General features: G+C 38.6%; 2 protein-coding genes across 6 annotated transcripts; both read right to left on the bottom strand.

Moving 5' to 3' along the window:
* Window positions 1-2,088: 2,088 nt before the first annotated feature.
* On the bottom strand, window positions 2,089-11,057 carry LOC122969517 (probable C-mannosyltransferase DPY19L4). Of its 2 annotated transcripts, none has more exons than XM_044335249.1 (19): window positions 10,694-11,057; window positions 10,379-10,534; window positions 8,717-8,841; window positions 8,535-8,625; window positions 8,267-8,388; window positions 7,123-7,268; window positions 6,726-6,849; window positions 6,496-6,630; window positions 6,158-6,289; window positions 5,774-5,875; window positions 5,602-5,675; window positions 5,234-5,392; window positions 5,001-5,120; window positions 4,763-4,883; window positions 4,382-4,438; window positions 4,202-4,284; window positions 3,896-4,028; window positions 3,419-3,577; window positions 2,089-2,977 (listed from the first exon to the last, which is right to left on the bottom strand). In XM_044335249.1, exons 1-19 carry the CDS (start codon window positions 10,776-10,778, stop codon window positions 2,813-2,815), a joined length of 2,289 nt encoding a protein of 762 aa, XP_044191184.1. In that variant the 5' UTR covers window positions 10,779-11,057; the 3' UTR covers window positions 2,089-2,812. The 2 variants fall into 2 exon arrangements, with proteins under 2 accessions (XP_044191184.1, XP_044191183.1); XM_044335248.1 differs by having other exon boundaries at window positions 10,379-10,537.
* A 1,218-nt stretch (window positions 11,058-12,275) lies between these two features.
* LOC122969530 (nucleolar protein dao-5-like) lies at window positions 12,276-17,036 on the bottom strand. Of its 4 annotated transcripts, none has more exons than XM_044335270.1 (11): window positions 16,659-17,035; window positions 15,912-16,052; window positions 15,643-15,768; window positions 15,439-15,549; window positions 15,211-15,351; window positions 14,980-15,123; window positions 14,716-14,862; window positions 14,331-14,480; window positions 13,219-13,368; window positions 12,914-13,057; window positions 12,276-12,833 (listed from the first exon to the last, which is right to left on the bottom strand). In XM_044335270.1, exons 1-11 carry the CDS (start codon window positions 16,705-16,707, stop codon window positions 12,826-12,828), a joined length of 1,311 nt encoding a protein of 436 aa, XP_044191205.1. In that variant the 5' UTR covers window positions 16,708-17,035; the 3' UTR covers window positions 12,276-12,825. The 4 variants fall into 4 exon arrangements, with proteins under 4 accessions (XP_044191205.1, XP_044191206.1, XP_044191207.1 ...); XM_044335271.1 differs by having other exon boundaries at window positions 15,915-16,052; window positions 16,659-17,034; XM_044335272.1 differs by lacking the exon at window positions 13,219-13,368 and having other exon boundaries at window positions 16,659-17,036.
* Window positions 17,037-17,764: the final 728 nt, after the last annotated feature.

The raw sequence follows: 17,764 nt of genomic DNA on the forward strand, positions 1-17,764 counted from the left end.
GGAAAAGATTAAAGACCCTTCACACCCTCACAGGTTTTCTCACTTGATCTGGCAGATTAGACCTCTTATCAGATTGGGGTTAGGTGAGAATTACATAATGTAACCACATTCTTGGTAACTAAAATAACGATGAAGGTGTGATATTTCCCACCATAACAAGTGTAAAAAAAAAAGTTAACATGAGAGTGACGACAGTCTGTGCACACACTGTCCTGAAAGAGGATCTAATCAGCCAAAATACTTAATAAATAACTGTGAGAGAGAATGTGACAGAAAAGATAAAAATGACAAATGAAAATGAGATACAATCAAAAGCTTAGTCTGATCTTTGTAAAAAGAAACAGAAAACAAGAAAATTGCAAAAGCGAAAATAAACTGTAAGATATGAAGTTGTATTTTTGCTTCTGTGCAACTCTTTCACATTTATCAAGACAACATAAGTCAAATGAAATGTTTTATGACATGAAAAAGACATTTAAATCAGCACAAACCGGGACAAAAATCACAATGTGGCAACATATGGACAGTTTTGTATTTATCAACTCAAACACACTGTTAACTTCCATCAGAAATTCAATAAAACCTAAGAGTCACTACATGGCCTTTTGCAGCGGGACAGTTATCGATAAGACTTGCATGATAGCACCAGGAGGAATTCACCACCGAAAACACTTCAGGTAACAAAACACGGGGAGTGTGAAACGATCAGTCTTAGACACAGCTGAAGAGGTGATCGATACAGAGATGGCAGCAGCAGCAGCGACGGCGGATCCTTCAGACAAAACCTGCCGGTTCCCTCCTCCTCTCAACGTAAGGCATCAAGATGAAGAAAAAGAAAAAAGTCACCAAGGCAAAGCAACAGAGATAAGTTCAGAACAAGCCTCAACTACCCTTTTAAGGCTGAAAGTTCACAGATGTTTGTTTCTATCGTTCTGGGTAGTCGGATCAACATGTCGGTCACCAGTGTGATACAATGTGTGATGTACAGAGCTGCTCTATATCAAAGACAAAAAATGTCAAAAGCAGAGCACGTTAGTATTCTGTTCGTGGTGAACGAAGTAACTCTTCAATTCATATCTGATATCGAAACTTCTCTTTCTTCCAACAAATATACTCACTGGCTGGCAGCAGATATAATATATATGAACTCTTAAAGGACGGGTTCATAATATTTCCCAAGTCTGTCCTAAAACAACAGTCAGGTGTCCGAACAAACCAGGACATGTTTTTCTTGTTGTAATCATTCCTCCTGTTCATACTATGAGAAGATCCCTTTATAATGCACTTATAATGTAAGTGACAAGGGTCAAAATCCACCTAATGTGCAAATATTAATTTAAAGGTTTGTCAATATGAAGCTTCAGATGCCCCAAATTTAGTGCCATATTTCCTCTTTTTGTTATGAGGTTTTCACTGCAGCTCAACAGGAAAACACTGTCCGTAAAGACACAAAGAGGGAATTTTATGCTAAAAAAAGACTAACTGTGGACGATGTCATCTTTATTTGACTAGCTGAAGCCTCATATTATCTTCAGATAAACTTTTAAATACATTTTTGTGTGCTGTGTCTCCCATAACTTACATTTTAAGTGCATTTGGAAGGGATGTTCTAATGCAGGAACAATTACAGCGAGCAAAACCCCGTCTCAATGTTAATTTGAGCATCTGACTGTTGTTTTAAGACAGACTTGAGAAACCTGAAACTCTTCTTAAACTCCGCAGGGTGTCGTCTGATCACCCTTACTTGCCCACTTCCCTTTAGCAGACTGACATCACACCACGGAGGGAGACACTCTCCCCCATCAAAGCTAAGCATAAAAGCAGCCGACATGTAAAGTATACGACACATACATACATAAATATGCCCTGCATAAAGTATTTCTGTCAGGAAACAAGAGCACAAAGTGTCAGAGCGAGAGCAGCTATGCTTGCCAGTATTTAAATTTAAGTCTTGATTATCATATTATCTTTAGATTGTTATGATCAGAATATGATCTAATCTTCTTGATATAAACTACAGTGTTGTGGCTGATGCTCATTGATTTAAGATTATAGTTACAAGACTAAATCATATCTCCAAATATCGAACTATTTTCTCCTGATCAAGACATCATTATTACATTATTTCAGGATAACAGATGGTGGTAATACTAATATTATGTGTAAGACCACTACTAAAGTTATCCTCTTGCATTTTTGCTATGTTTGATCTCTTTAAGCCAACAACAATGACTCCGTGATTAAACTTGATAGACCATGATTATCCCAAGATAAAGAGACATTTAAGTTAGGATCAGAAGACAATTATGTCAAGACATCATCGTATAACTAAATCATTATCATAATGAGATAATATGAGCCCTATTTGTTGTCTCAAGATGATGATACAAGTTGTCATCAAAAGATCATGAGTCTAAAACAGCTGCTCTGTACAAAGCAGACCAACATATTAACCTCCCCCTTCATTAAATGCATCACAGTAACAGTAATGCATGGCTTATTAAACTACAGTACAGTACATTACGGTAATAATTAATATGGCATATTTCAACTGCAACAGGGTCAGTTTCTGTTGATTTCAAACGATGTGCTCAGTAGATCCCTGTTGGTTCAAATTAGCAGTTTCACCGTCCACACCGCAGCGTTTCAGATGACAGAGCAAACAGTGATTTGACATTTTTCTGAGCACACACACATAAACACACAAACACACATGTTGTAGTGCTTTGTGTTACACCGTGGATATGACGTGGAGAAGAGCGGAGACGGGCTCAAGTCAAGTCTCAGCAGCGGGGAGGCGGGGAAGCTGCTGTCAGTACTGAAAGGAGATGACGGAGTTCACTTTGTAGACGTGATACGAGCGGTTCCAGAAAACTCTGGTGAAATAGTTCGTGTAGGGCGAGTAGTTCATCTTTATCTCGTGGCAGAATCTCCCGTGCTTCGAGAAGGAGTAGATCTCTCCTTTGTCATAAACTACCTGAATGGGACGAGAGCACACGGATCATGAATTAATATCTCATCTCATTATCGACACCATGTTTTCAAGAGTGAGGCCTCTTTGGAAAGTTAAGATACGTAGACCTTATTTACATTAAGTCCCTTCATTGTAATTACCTTTCTGTAGAAATAAGAGCAGCATTTGCACGTCTGTCTATTCAGTATCTACTTACAGTATGTTCAGTGCTGTATGGTAGTGGTGTGTTGCATGTAAGAATAAACTGAAAAGAATTAGCACATTCTTCTCTGTATAAAAACCTACCAGCTCTGGTGATTTTTATGGATTATATAAAGACAGCATGGTCACCAGATAAAGAATTCTGTTCTTCTGAGAACCTTTCTGTTGATTTTCAAGTTTTTATTCACTGAATTCTTATCAAAAGCTCTGCGTTTCTCTTGCGGTAGAAGAAGAGCGACTCACGTGTCCATTGGAGATGTCGAGCAGGTCTTTGATCTTGCAGCCCTTATTGTGACTGAGCTCGTTACAAATCGACTCTTCGACAATCACATAGTTTGTCTTCTGAGAGGTCAGAATCTTATAGATGTCCTCCGCAGATCTCATTGCATACACCTGGTAAGTCTACGAGACGAGGAAAAAAAAAAGAAGTGGTTATTAAAAAAGTGCTACTAACTAATTAATGGTAACATATGTTGAAAATATATGATTTATCATTACTTCAAGCAACAACATAACATGAATTATTTATAACTATAATACATTCTGGAAAAAAACGTTATCTCTAACATCGGTAAGTGGTTCAACAATCACCTCTTTATATCCTGAGGATTTATATAATCTAGTCTTTTTAAAAACCAAGTCGTGTTTTCAATTATTTTCTAAGTGTCTCCTGTTTTTCCTTCTAATGATAAATGTCTCTCAGCTGTTAAAGGCACTCACATCTTCACTCCTCCTCAGCAGGTTGATGTCCGAGTAAAGCGGTAAACTGGTAACAGCCGAACCTGAACACAACTTGACTGTCCCCAGTAGCTGAGGGCTGCCTGCGAACACAGCTGCAGCCGGAGCCTGCGTCCTGGAAGAGGAGGAGCGGAGACATTTGATGCCACAACAAAGACTTAACAGATATCTTTGGAAATACAGTTATAACAATGCAAGCAAACTCATCTAACAATCTAAAAAAAACCCATTATAACATCCTGGAGAAAAAAAAAGTATATCTTACATCTGAAGAATGAGATGACTCACCTGATCCAGCTGACCAGCTCTACTGTATCTGGGTCGTAGAACTCCTGCAGATCAGACAACTCCGCTAAGACTCGAGGGCAGTACTGCGAGACAGAGGAGAGCAGATGTAATGTGGCTTTAAATATCTAAAATAAAAGAGCTTTGTGAGATAAAAAAAAAAAAAAAGCCGAAAAATCTCACCTCTCTCCACAAACTGAAACCAATGATGGTGGGAACGGCTGTGCTCAGGATCAGAGACTGAAGAGTAAAAGAGAAACAAAAGAATAAAAACACAGTATAAACCAGAACCTGGATGATTCCTCATTTGTTCAGATTATTCTGCTATTTTGAATTACAGTAATGATGATATGAGTCACTTCTATTTTTATAAACTTAGTGAATTAGGTTACTGTGTTATGGTGATGTATAACATAAGTAACATATGGTTAGTAATAGCAAAAATAACATGACATATTTGACTATTTGAGAGTGAACTGTACATCAAAACTTTGTTGTTTTTATTGTCAATATGTTTAAATAGATCATGTCTGCTGTTAAGACTGAATATCAGTGGACACTCACCAGTACAACAGGGTGTATGGACCTCAGTTTGAGCCACTTGAACACAGTCATCCAGATGTCTGGAGAACAAACACCGAACGCCGTAAACATGCAGACGTACGGGGTCCATAAGTATTTCATCCTGCAGGAGGAAAGAACACAGTCAGTCTCCAGCTGTGCTAGAATCAAAGCTTCATCAAATACAGACGTATTTTAAAAATCTAAATTCTGAAAACACATTTTTCACTACCAAACGTACCCATCAAACAGCAAAGCCAGGCCTCCAAAAAGCAGTGTGTGAAAAACATGATAGATGACCTCGGGCTGCTCTCCTATTCGTCCGTCTTCTAGTTTGAGGTTGGTTTTCATCGGCTGGCCGCTGTAAGGAAGTGAAAACCGCGATGAATGTGTCTTTACTCACCACAAGACCCTTAATCAGTCTTTTGATCGTCAGCTCAAAGAGTAATGTCATTAATACCACAAGCCTCTGACCTGAGTCTTCTGTAAATGGTCTGCAGGGTGGACAGCAGGCAGACAGACAGCACCAGGAGGTAGAAGGGAAGGACTGAGGCCTGCGTGAGTCGCAGAAATAAGTCCTGACCGGGTGTCTGGAAACTCTCTTGGCACAGCAGGAAGTTGGTAACAAAGTCACTAATGTAGAATGAAAGAAAATATTGCTATTAGATTACTTTAGATTAGATTATAGAGACAGAAAATAGCATATTCACTGATATGGCTACTGTTCAAAACCACAGAGGATACTATATGCTGCCAAAGTTCTGCCTGCATTGTATTGTATGTGCATGAGACACATATCCATAATTTGAGTCTAAATTCTTAATGCAATGTCTGTCACTCACGTTGTTGTGTTGAGCCCAAATTTTACTTCAAGGAACTTCAATATGAAGTCACTTTCACTTACAGGTATAAGTTTCTGTAAATGGAAAAAACAAAGATTATTATCCAATAATGTAATATAACTATATAATAACTACCACTGAATGCGCTTAACCCATTTTCTTGTAGCTTTACCTTGACTAAATAACTGAAGGTGATCCCTGTGGTGAAGACGAGGTGAAAATGTAGGAAGAGCTTCATCACTCTGGCCACAAGAGGTCCCTTCTTCATCTTTTGCTGGAATAGAAACAGAAAACAGCACTGAGATGGTGTTCCTCTGATTCAGACCCTATAAAATTGAAGGTATTACATATTTATGTGATATGATAGAGAGAAAAGTCAAGATTCCTAGCATTATAACTTGATAAATCAGGCAAAGAAGGTTTCTGCTCATCAAATAATCAATTTACTGACTTATCATTCCAGCACTACCGTTCAACCAGCTGAGATTCAATGCAAGTAAAAACAAGTAATATGTCATTTGACTGAGCTCTGATGTGAGGGAGCAGCTAACTCTACCTGGAAGTACCTCGCTAGCACTGAGCCAATCAGCAGGCTGAGCAGAGGCGAGCTGAGCAGGGTCGGGTTCTGAAACTGAAACAAGTAGGCCAGGAACAAGGAGCTGAGGTACACCTTGTGAATGTCAGCCATCTGTCCAGACACGAGAAAGACACACAGAAAGAGAAGAGAAACAGTCATATATTTACTGTACAAACAGGTGTTTATACCTGCTAAATACTGGTAACACACATCTGTTCTTGAATATTCTAAGCTCATTATAATTAAAAAGATAACAGAACTTAACTCTGTATACATATCTTACATTTATTAACAAGTTTCCAACAACTTGAGGTTACCTTACGTGGTGGCACCAGGTCAAAAGAGTCAAGCAGGAAAAGACAGAGGCCTTGGATGAAGAGCACATAGTGGCTGTGTTCCCAGACCAGGAGGAAGGTGAAGGTGGTGGCACTCATGGTAAGATAGCAAAACATCTACAGAGAAGTCAAGTTTTTAGCATGTATAAATACAGTGTTACATATAGTTTTTTTAAGGATAATTTCAAAAATAAGTGTCATGAGAGGCTCACCTCGGTGGCAGAGCTGATGTTGTTACTCAGGAATCCAGTCAAAGCTGCTACCTGACAAGAAAAGTACGGCAGAGCCCAGTTGTCTCGCAGTGGGATGGCATGATCCACTTTGGTTGTATCTGGTCTGAGGGAGAAATAAGCCACAGCAGAATTATAAAGCAGTGAACTTGAGATTCAAAACAGGAGGCATTCTTAAGCTTCACCACCCAGACTTTTCTTTGTCTTAACAGTAGCACAAATATGATTAAGTTCACAAGCAAGACTTGAAGCAGTCATGAAAAGAAAGTAGCTTCACCATATTGATCCACTTTGATGAAAGGAAGAAATATGATGAGGCACAAACACACTTAACACGTTAATGTATGAGGTGTGAACAGTGTGACAAAACTCCTCTCACCTGTTGATAACATACCAGGCCACAGCCAACATGCCAGCCACCCAAGTGCCACTCATCACCCAGCTACACACAAAGAGGGCCGTGACGTAGACCGCCTGGAGGCCGAAAACCGCTCCAATATAGAAATAGATTGGCTCCACAAAATCCTGAAGGCAGAGGGAGAGAAATATCAGCTGAGACCAATTATGTGTGAGTAAAAACATCAAAAAGCTAGTATACTTTTATCTTTTTATGCCTGTATACTAATAATGTCAAACTTCTACAGTGTTCTCAGTTTTAGGTCATCCTGCTGCCCTGAGACTAATTCATTGTTCTGCCAGAACAATTAATTAGTCTGTGTTGTTGTGGATGTGATTGATGCTGGCTACAGGAGTATGATGTCCTTGCCAGTTTTTCTCGTTTTTTTTGTCATATTGAACAAATACAAACCAGCAAGAGCATCTGTAGTTATTTCACACGCTAAACAACTACAAAGCAGATTGTATTTGTGCTCCTTAAATGAAAAGTTGAACAAATCTTTTTTAATAGCAGCAACAATTACCACCTTTTTCTTTATGCTCATAAGAAAAGCAAACTTAAAACATGCAAACTTCACTGGCTATTGCAGGACTTTGTCAGAGTGCATTACAATACAATCCAGTTTAAGTTCAATGGTCTTGGAGTGACTCAGTAGCTGAACGGTTACTGTGCATGCCACACAACTGCTATGTCCCTAGTTCGAGTCCGGCAAGGGACCCTTATTGTATGTCATACCCGTCTCTCTCCCCTCATTTCCTGTCAGCCTCTTTGCCAATAACTGTCCAATAAAGGCAAGAAGTCTGTCTCAAAAATTATTCATTGCTTTGCTATGCAACAAAACATCCTTCTGGCAATGGAGGAGACTCAAGTCTGCAAAAGCCTGGGTCCAGTGTTTATGTGCTTGGTGACAAGGTATTGTAGTGATTTAGTACCATAATGTGTTGTGAAAAATACACATACATCTGCCATCATACAAAAAGTTTTACCATCTAGTAAAAGACACATATTATTGTAGCATGGTCACAACTAAACACATTTAGGAGAAACTGTTAAGAGTAAAGACAATGTTCTTGTAGCATTTTATAAAACTGAACTCAACAAACACAAACAGTGTGAGCCATCTGACCTGGCTGTCTGTGACTCTGTATATGAAGCTTGTAATGAGCTCTGGATACAGAGACAGACGCTCCACCGCGTTGATGGTCTGACCTGAAACAGTCTTGTTATCTATCGTCAGCTCATAAAAGCCTGAAAAACAGAAACCACATAGGAACCGTTGAGTAGAGTACAACACAAGAGAGTGATTTTCAAAGTGATTAAATCGAAATGTTGTCAGTTTTGATGTTATATTCAGTTAGATATTTATTAAAGAGAAGTAAAAATAATACCCGTACCTCTTTCAAAAGATGATGCCGTCAGCATGTGCTTGTAGTAGTAATAATAAAGCCCGCTGCCTCCTTGGAAGGTGATTTCACGCTCCAGATCCTGAGACACAACATGTAAAGTGCTTGAAGTGGAAAACGGCATTGATCCAGTGAGTTGATCCAACCAAAACACCTATATAAGAGTCACCCACCTGTCTAGTTGAAAACCAGTACTTCCTGTCATGATAGGCAGAGAGATAACCGGCATAAAGCATGCCGCAAGCCACTGCTGCCAGACATCCAAAGAACACCCTCACCAGACGCTGCAGAAAGCCCGCTGAGGAGCAGAAGCATGACAGTTAACGTCACACACACACATCACTTGTGAGACATTAATGGTAATAAGTGTGTTACTGTTAAACACTTTTAGACAGTAGAAATTTGTCTCTCTCCCTTTTTAAAGATGAATTCACTCCATATTATTGTTGAGTTTAGGGCTGCAACTAATGATTATTCTCATAATCAATGAATCTGTTGATCATTTCTCAATTAATCAATTAGTTGTTTGGTGAAGAAGAAAATGAATGGTGAAAAATGTCAATCACTGTTTCCCAAAGCCCAAGGTGACGTCTTCAAATGTTGTGTTTTGTCCACAATCCAAAGATATTCAGTTTACTGTCATAGTAAACTAAAGAAAGCAGAAAATATTCACATTTGAGAAGCTGGAACCAGAGAATGTGGACTTTTTTTTTTTCTTAACAAATACCTCAAACAATTAATCAATTAAAAAAATAGATAGCAAAAATCAAGATATACATCACTAAATATGTTTAAATATTCCAATTTGTCTATTAGTTCATCACTGTGAATCCCAAAACTGAAAGTCAAACCAGAGCTGACATGTTTAATTTGGGCAACTACATTGTGCATTACAAATAATAACATGGAAAAATCCTTAACATATAGCTGACACTAAAATGGAATATATACAGTACTGTGCAGACGTTTTAGGTATGTTATATTCTTATCCATCATGCAACACCATCAGGGAGGTGTATGAGCGGTCCCAAATTTATTCTGCAGCATGACAACGACCCCAAATATCCAGCCAGAATCATAAAAAAAAAAAACTATCTTCAGCACCAAAAAGAACGATGAGTCCTGCAACAGATGGTCTGGTCCCCACAGGGTCCTGATCTCGACATCATGGAGTCAGTCTGGGAGTACATGAAGACACAGAAGCAGCTGAGACGCCGAAATCCACAGAAGAACTGTGGCAACTTCTCCAAGATGCAGGAACAACCGACATGCCAAGTAGGTGTTGGTGCCTAAAACTTCTGCAGAGTACTGTATATTATTATACTGTCTAGGTTTGAACCAGTGCAGCAGTACACCAGCAAATAAACCAGCGACAACAACGAGCCCAGAAACACACAGTACATCACAGGTAGCTGACATTTTTTGACATTTTATGGACCAAACAACTAGAAAATAATCGGCAGATTCCTCGATAGTGAAAATAATCGTTAGTTGCAGCCCTACATTGTATTAGCTGCTGTTAGAGAACTTCCTGCCCGCATATACAGACATGTTTGTGTTGAACTCATGATACAGGAATATGTTTTATAAGACCGATAAAAATATTTTTATACACATTTTTTATAGGAGTTTTGACATAAAGGCAAATCTTCACACATGACATGTACATGTATTATTTGGTTTATTTTACATGATCATTTTGATTCTGTTGCTTATTTGACAGTCAAGGTGACACAGTCCTACAAAAGTCTTACAGTATGTTGCTGTACAGGGTTGACATTGGGCAGTGCTGAAAGTATACAATACTACACATAATATATAGGACATCAACTTACATGTGGACGAGCTCTTGGATCTTTTGACAGATGGCTCGTTTTTGTTCGACCCTTCCTCTTTATGTTGAGCTTCCCCCTCTTTTCCACCTTCATCTTTCAGCTGCTTATCATCTGCCTCACCTCTGGCCACATTCCCCTCATCCTCCGTGTTCACCCCTGCTCAACAGACAAACCCACCTGGATTAGCAGCTACATCAGACGCTTTCTCAAGACCTAACATTTCTTTGGGAAAAAAAAGTTTACACTGGACGTTTCTGCACAGGAAAGCTAACAGCATTACTCCAGTTAGCAAACAGCTAACTTAGCTAAACTTACGTGTGGTCTGCAGCTCATCTGGTTGCTCATTCTCCTCTCTATCTCCCTCCAAAGTTTCTGTCTTCCGACATCTTAACTCGGTCATGACGAGATCAAATTAATCCAAAAGTGTGATGTGATGAGACAGCAGCATGCTAGCTGACGAGCAGTTAGCTAACCCAAAGCTGCTTTAAGTCAACACACTGCGAGTTAAACCGGGCAGGTAACAAGTTTAGCTACTTCTCTCCTCTGAAGTAGGTATTTATCTTGTATACAGTGTTCAGTGTGATGTTCACAGTGCTGGAGGTCTGAACTCGGCACCGCTGCTCAGCTGTGACGGTAACGGTCCTGTGTCGAACTGCTTCCCCGCAGATGTCTCCTTTAACCCCGCCCACCCGGAGAACAGCGGGGGCGGGGCTAAAAGGCTCGCGCCTGGGATGCTGCTGCGCTCGTGCCCTTTTTTTTTTTTGAAAATGCTTTATTGAACAACACATTTACAAACATCAACATTTATAATGGGAGTCTATGGGAGAATTGGACCTTTGTCATTTTAAGACTCAACTGCTCGGACGTCCCTTATCCTACAGACTCCATTCAAACTTTAAAACGTTCACAAGGCTTTGAATTTCCAAAGTTGTATTCTGTGTTGTGATACCTTTTTTACTACTGGAGAAATTTAACTGTCAGATATACAAATGGTGTTAAATTTCTCATACATCTTATTCTTGTGGTCATGTCTTAAATTGTTGGAAATGGAAAAGATCCTGTATTTTAACTAGTATTCAACCACTTAATCGATTCATCTATTGATCATCAACACAAAATCAATTGATCTGCTGCTTTTCAGGATTATAGCAGTGTAAAATTAACATCTTTTGGCTTTTGACTGTCAGACAAGAAAATAATTAGAAATCATCAAATGTGGCTCTGAGATCTTAATCATAAATCAATTAATCAAAAAACAAACAAAAAAAACATATTTTGAACTAATTTTAAGGGCTTAGAGGAACTCAGTATTGCACTTCCATAAATAAAGGGAACTTGCAAGAGACAAAACAGCCAAAATCAAAACAACACAGCCTAAAATATTTATATCAATAGTCATGACCAAAAACAATGGATCCAAATTTCCCAAAATGTAACCAAAAGCATCTTTTGTAAGACCTTCTCTGCCCTGTAAATGTCCTAACCTATCAAACTTTACATCCCCAATTTGTAATGCAAGTTTTCTGTTATATTTGTTGTTTTCAAATCCAACCTGAGATGACATAATCAGGATTATTTTCTCAGACTTTAGAAAGCTCCCTCTGGAGCCACAAAATACATTATCCAGCTGTTTTTACTACCTCATTACGAGTAAACTGAGCTTCATGTGTAAAATTGGTGGTGTGCCCCTTTAAACTAAAATAAACTGTAATAGGTATAACTATACACATCGCTGCTGGTATGCCAAGTAATTCCAGGCACACATGAAATATTACATTTAACAATGAGTGATATAAAAGTGAATTTAACTGTATAAAATACCATATATACCATAATATATCTGAAGTGGACCGTTAAGATCGTACCTGAATGAAAGTAACAGACACTGATACCTGAATTTCATAGTGAAAGCAGTTTAATCCAACACAACAGATTGTCACTGCAACATGCTGAGTATACAGTCAACTCGTATGAAAGCAGAAATCACTGTGCAACATCACTGTGCGTTAAATTATTCTCTTTTGAAAAATTAAAATTAGAAGAAACAGTAAAAGCAAACGACAGGCACAAATAGTAAAATAACATCATAGACATAAAATACTTCAGGAACTTGCAAAATTTGGTCCCAAACTTAAAAACTGGAGTATAAATTATTAACCCCTTAAATTAACATTTATGTACTGTATATAAAACACACTGTCGATCTTTACATGAACACTAAAGGATGTTTAAGAGGTGTCTCTCCGAGGGATTTAAAACATTTTGGGAAGTTTCTCAAACTTTGAGCCACTGGGTGGTTTAAACGTCCCGGTCCAGAAGGTGAAAGGTGACGAAAAAAAAGGAGCAATTTCTTCTCTTCTCATTGTTGCAGCTGTACGTTTCATCTGCTTCTTCTTCTACCAAAAGACTTCTGGTGATTCCTCCAAGCGCTCTAACTCTTCAGTAATCTATCTTTCTGCATTGGAGATTAAGAATAATGTTATTCTTTTATTATCAGATTTTATTACAACATGGTTGTGGATATGTAATCAGTACCTGTTCTAGTTTTGTTCAGGTTCCCTGTTGCCCCAGCTTCTTCAACATCGCATCTCTCCAGTATTATTCTCAAGATTTTGGTCACTTGTGGGTGTCTAGCTATTTTGATTAAGGGTTCATCATCTGAACTGTTGCTAGACAAATCTGAAAAAACATTTATAAAACATACATGCATGACTGATATGAACAGCAAATACATTTCTGAAAGATACATTCTTCCAACATACTACTTTTTTTAAATATTTGTTTTTCCACTGAGGGGTTTTGTTGAGCAGCACCTCTACTGTTGGTGTTATGAACTTTACCAGCTGAAGTCTTCTTTCTTGGCTGTTTGGCAGGTGTTGCTCTCTTCTTTGGGGTTGAAGCCCTCGTTTTTGTATTGGACTGTTTGTCTGTACGGGTCTTTTCCACGAGACGAATCAAGGGTTCCTCATCCGAGCTTTCATCTGACAGCCCTGCATAAAAACAGTGACAGCAGCGAGGATTTAAAAATGTTTCCTTCTAGTGAAGAATAAAGTGTTTTTTCTGTAAGTGTTAATCTCTTAATAATAAATAATAAGTTTTCCTCATGGTTACTGCTACAATACCTTTTTAGACCTTTTCAACTGCTACACACGTTGTGCTAGAAAAAACATTCAAATGTCAAACTGTGAAGCTCATTCAGCAGATGTGTGCTATTACTTTTCTATTTTTTAGCATATTCCAGTGATTTTATGCAAATTTTTAAACATCAAAATCTATAATGGCAGTCTATGAGATGAATGATCTAACTGAGTTGGAACCTTTTTGACTTTGATACTCATCTGCTCTGACATACTGTATGTTGGTCTAAAGGCTCCATTCAAACTTAAAACGTGCACAAAACTTTGAATTTCCGAAGTTGTATTCTGTGCTGTGATACCTTTTGCGCTTTTGGAGAAATTTAAGTCTAAAGTGAGGGCTTTTACAGCGGTTTTCAGATCTCATCAGTGTGTGACATCATAACTTAGAGGGGAGAGCAGAGATTTTTTTTAGACCGGGGAAAAAAAAATCTGAACATATCATACCTTAAAATGTTGCCACAAGCCTCCTCTCTCTCAAAATGTACATATATTTCCCATAGGAGTTATAGTTTTAGAGACCTTAACCTTAATTGATAGGGAGAGTGCTGTCACACTCCATTGGCTGCAATACAATCAGCAGGCTCTCAGTCTCCTCTCGCAATTCTTAAACTTATAGATTTTATCTTCCCTCTAACACTTTGTGCACATATTTACATCATCATGCTCAGTAAGTCCTGCTGCTGATATGAACAGCAAATACATTTCTGAAAGATACATTCTTCCAACACATTTTTTTTTTCACAGTAAGGGGTTTTGCTGAGCAGCACCTCTACTGTTGGTGTTATGATTTTCATTTTAATTTCTGTAAACTTTACCAGCTGAAGTTTTCTTTCTTGGCTGTTTGGCAGGTGTTGCTCTCTTCTTCGGGGTTGAAGCCCTCGTTTTTGTATCGGACTGTTTGTCTGTGCGGGTCTTTTTCATGAGATGAATCAAGGGTTCATCATCCGAGCTTTCATCTGACGGCCCTGCATAAAAACAGTGACAGCAGCGAGGTTTTAAAAATGTCTCCTTCTGGTCGAGAATGAGAAAAGTGTTTTTTCTGCAAGTGTTAATCTCTTAATAAATAATAACTGATGATGTTTTTATCCTTACTTTGGTTAATTCATTGGTTATTCAGTCATGACTGCACAGAAATACTTCCAGACATGAAACCATATTTTTAGGGGCTTTAAGTTGTCCTCGTGGTTACTGCTACAGTACCTTGTCTCTTTTTAGACGCGCTTCCTTGCGATACAGTCGCTTTTTTTGTTGTCTTTGTGTTTCTCTTCACTGGTTTCCTCTGCTTGGCAATGAGGTTCACCAAGGGCACATCATCCTCATCCGAGCTGTTGTCTGGGGACGAAGAGTCTTTAAAAATCCAAGAAGTTAGTACTTGAACTACTGTACATGTAATTAAGATCATGCCAGTGTACTTACCTTTTAAATACACTGGTTATTCTGTCCATATTTGTACATGCTGCCTACCTTTTAGTGATTTTCCTGTAAGTTTTGGTCTTGTATTCTTGCTGTTTGCAGAAGACTTTTGCTCTTTAGCAGCCTTTGTCTTCTTCCTCTTTGTGGCCAGAGGCTCATAGTCTGAGCTGTCAGTGGAAGACTCTGCATATTTAACTACAACAAACAAAAATACGTTTTTGGTACAAGTGCTATGAGAAAAGCATTTTAGATGAGATCTGATTTCCACATTTTCACACCTACCCTGTTTCCTGTCAGCGTTCCTTTTGGATTTCATAACCAGAGTTGCTTTTCTTGGTGACTTTCCCTGACGTTGGGACTTTACTTTCTTGGCAACTTCAATTAAAGGCTCATCATCTGAACTAGCATCATCCTCTAGTGCCTCTGTAACAAGTCAAGAATAATTGCGTTACACAGAGAGTAACAGCTTTCTGTTAATGCTCCAGGTGCATCCACAGAAAACGATCTTACCTTTCTTCTTTGTATCAACAGATTTTTTTGGAGGCACTGAGAGAGACTTTTTTGCAGTTTTGGCTATCTCCATCAGAGGCTCATTGTCAGAGCTATCATCTGTTTTCAAATCTGAAAAAGTTACATATAGCACTAGTTTAAAGCTGTCCACTCCATAAATAATTCAACACAAAACAGATGAAATATGGCTGGTGATATATAGACCTGTATTCTTCTTATTCGTGCCATTAGATCTGGGTGATGTGTTTTCATTTTTCTCTGATTTCTTAGCTGCTGTTGTTTTCATCTTTATCAGCGGTTCATCATCTGAGGAGTCGTCAGAAGCTAAAACTGCGGAAGATATCAGCACACAAAATTTAGTACATTTCGCTTTCCAAAGGTTAAAGTTTGAAAATATTTTACTTAAACTGGCTTGGTACAGTATGTCATATATACAGCATTGTTGACAGTATGTTTTTATCTGTGGTGCTCACCACCTTTGTCCTTTTTTGAATTATTGTTGGAGCTGGAGGTCAAGCTGCATGTGTTGTCACGTGGCTGTTTGTCTTCGCTGTCTTGCCTCATCAGGAGCTTCGCGAGAGGCACTAAGTCATCAGAGCTGGAGCTGTTCTTACCTGACAAGTCAAAGGCGCAATAGGATAATGGGTCATAAATGTTCAATAACAAATTGAATGACCAGCTATAAAGGTTCCCCACCAGAGTCAAACCAGTTATGTCCAGGCTACACAGTGTCTCAGACCTCTGGACCATCTAAGCATCCACAGTGGTTGAGATGTGATGATTAGATGCCATTACTTATAACTAGCTCATTTCCACTGAAAAAACAATTTTAAAACAATAACAATAAAGAGTACAATGATAGGCTTTCTGCCCACAACGCTGCTATTTAGTTTGACAGTGAATTACAGTATTATGAATGTTTATTACATACAGATCCCACTACAGCTGTCAAACAACTAGTTTCCCTTTGACAGTGTTTGAGTAAATGTACATGGTCGACAGTTTCCAGCACTGTTTATTACAACTAACAGTAGTAATATTATTGGTGCATTGCTCAAAAATTCCTAAAACCTCCTTTTTATCAGTGTGTTAAAATTTGAACTCCCCCCATCTTAACTGCTATAAACAGATGCTAGCAGCATTGATGTGGATGCTAGCTGTTAGCAACAAAACAGTGCTTCCGTAGCTACAATTAAAAGATAATGTTATAACCTAACTACCTGGAGAGTCGCGTACAACATTAGCGGGCATGTCGGCTGTGCAGTCCATTTTTTGTTGGTCAGAATAAGTAAGTTAAGCTCCTAAAACTAAACGCGCCAAGTTGATCTGCTGTGAGTGATGGCTTCTTCTCCTCCTTCTTCAGGAGCCGAGTTCGCGGTTTGTTTTTAGCTGGTTCGTCAGCTTATAGCTACAGACACTGCGCCGCAGAGTGTCATTACATAAGTTTGAAAACAACTGTGTCTCTACTTGTGGATATATTATTGTCCCAGTTCACATTTCACTTGCTTTCTTCCGTCTTCGGTTTTATTTTTTAGGGGGACAGACCATGGATGTACGCTGGGGCGAGTGTTGATGATGCACCCTGACGTCATGTGAGCGGTCACCTAGCAACTGAAGAAAGATGTGCTAGAAGATACCTATAAACCAGCTACATAGACTATTACAAATCTTTTAATTGTATTGGCCAGAGTTCATACAAAGGTCAAACAGTACATTGATTCGATTCAATTTTCATCTAATCCAAAGGCTAGAGAAACTATGAATGTCTGTTTTTTGTTTAAAATCTTTGTGTGAACTGTACCTTCCCCCTACCTCAGTCAAATCAAGTAAATATCTTTCAATGTTACAGTCTTTTTAATGGCAAATTTACTTCCACTGTAGCTCAACAGGGAAACACAATAAGAGGAAACACAAAGAGGGAATTTGATGCTAAAAAGACTGTAAATGTGGCAGATATCCACTTGATATGACTAACTCAGACTGCTGAAGCCTCATAAAAGCTTTAGATAAACTTTTAAATGACTGTATGGACACACTGGATTTTGGCCGCCATCACTTACACTGAAAGCACATTTCAAACTAACATATCCTGAAAGACAAAACTGATTGTGGATGTTTTATGTAATTTTCTAACCCACTTTTGATATCCCAATGTTGAGTTCACAATCTATGAAGTATTATTACACAGACTGCATTTTGTAGTGACACTACCTTTCTTGGTCTTTAACCCCCATTTCTCCTGAGCTGACATTCAGGACATAGAGCCTTTAAAATATGACACGGACTCACTAATGACAAAACAGCTTTCTGAAGTAGGATTCAAATC

Source organism: Thunnus albacares, chromosome 19, assembly GCF_914725855.1.
Source record: "Thunnus albacares chromosome 19, fThuAlb1.1, whole genome shotgun sequence".
In the NCBI taxonomy this organism is placed as follows: Eukaryota; Metazoa; Chordata; class Actinopteri; order Scombriformes; family Scombridae; genus Thunnus; species Thunnus albacares.

Bases quoted from the DNA above. Each gene is read 5' to 3' on its own strand.
- LOC122969517 (XM_044335248.1), bottom strand. From the start codon at position 10,778: ATGACCGAGTTAAGATGTCGGAAGACAGAAACTTTGGAGGGAGATAGA. The intron at 8,626-8,716 runs GTGGGTGACTCT...GTTGTGTCTCAG, and splicing joins ACTGGTTTTCAACTAGACAG to GATCTGGAGCGTGAAATCAC. The intron at 6,631-6,725 runs GTGAGCCTCTCA...ACTTCTCTGTAG, and splicing joins ACATCAGCTCTGCCACCGAG to ATGTTTTGCTATCTTACCAT.
- LOC122969530 (XM_044335270.1), bottom strand. From the start codon at position 16,707: ATGGACTGCACAGCCGACATGCCCGCTAATGTTGTACGCGACTCTCCA. The intron at 15,550-15,642 runs GTCTATATATCA...TAACTTTTTCAG, and splicing joins CACGAATAAGAAGAATACAG to ATTTGAAAACAGATGATAGC. The intron at 14,481-14,715 runs GTACTGTAGCAG...GTTTTTATGCAG, and splicing joins CGCGTCTAAAAAGAGACAAG to GGCCGTCAGATGAAAGCTCG.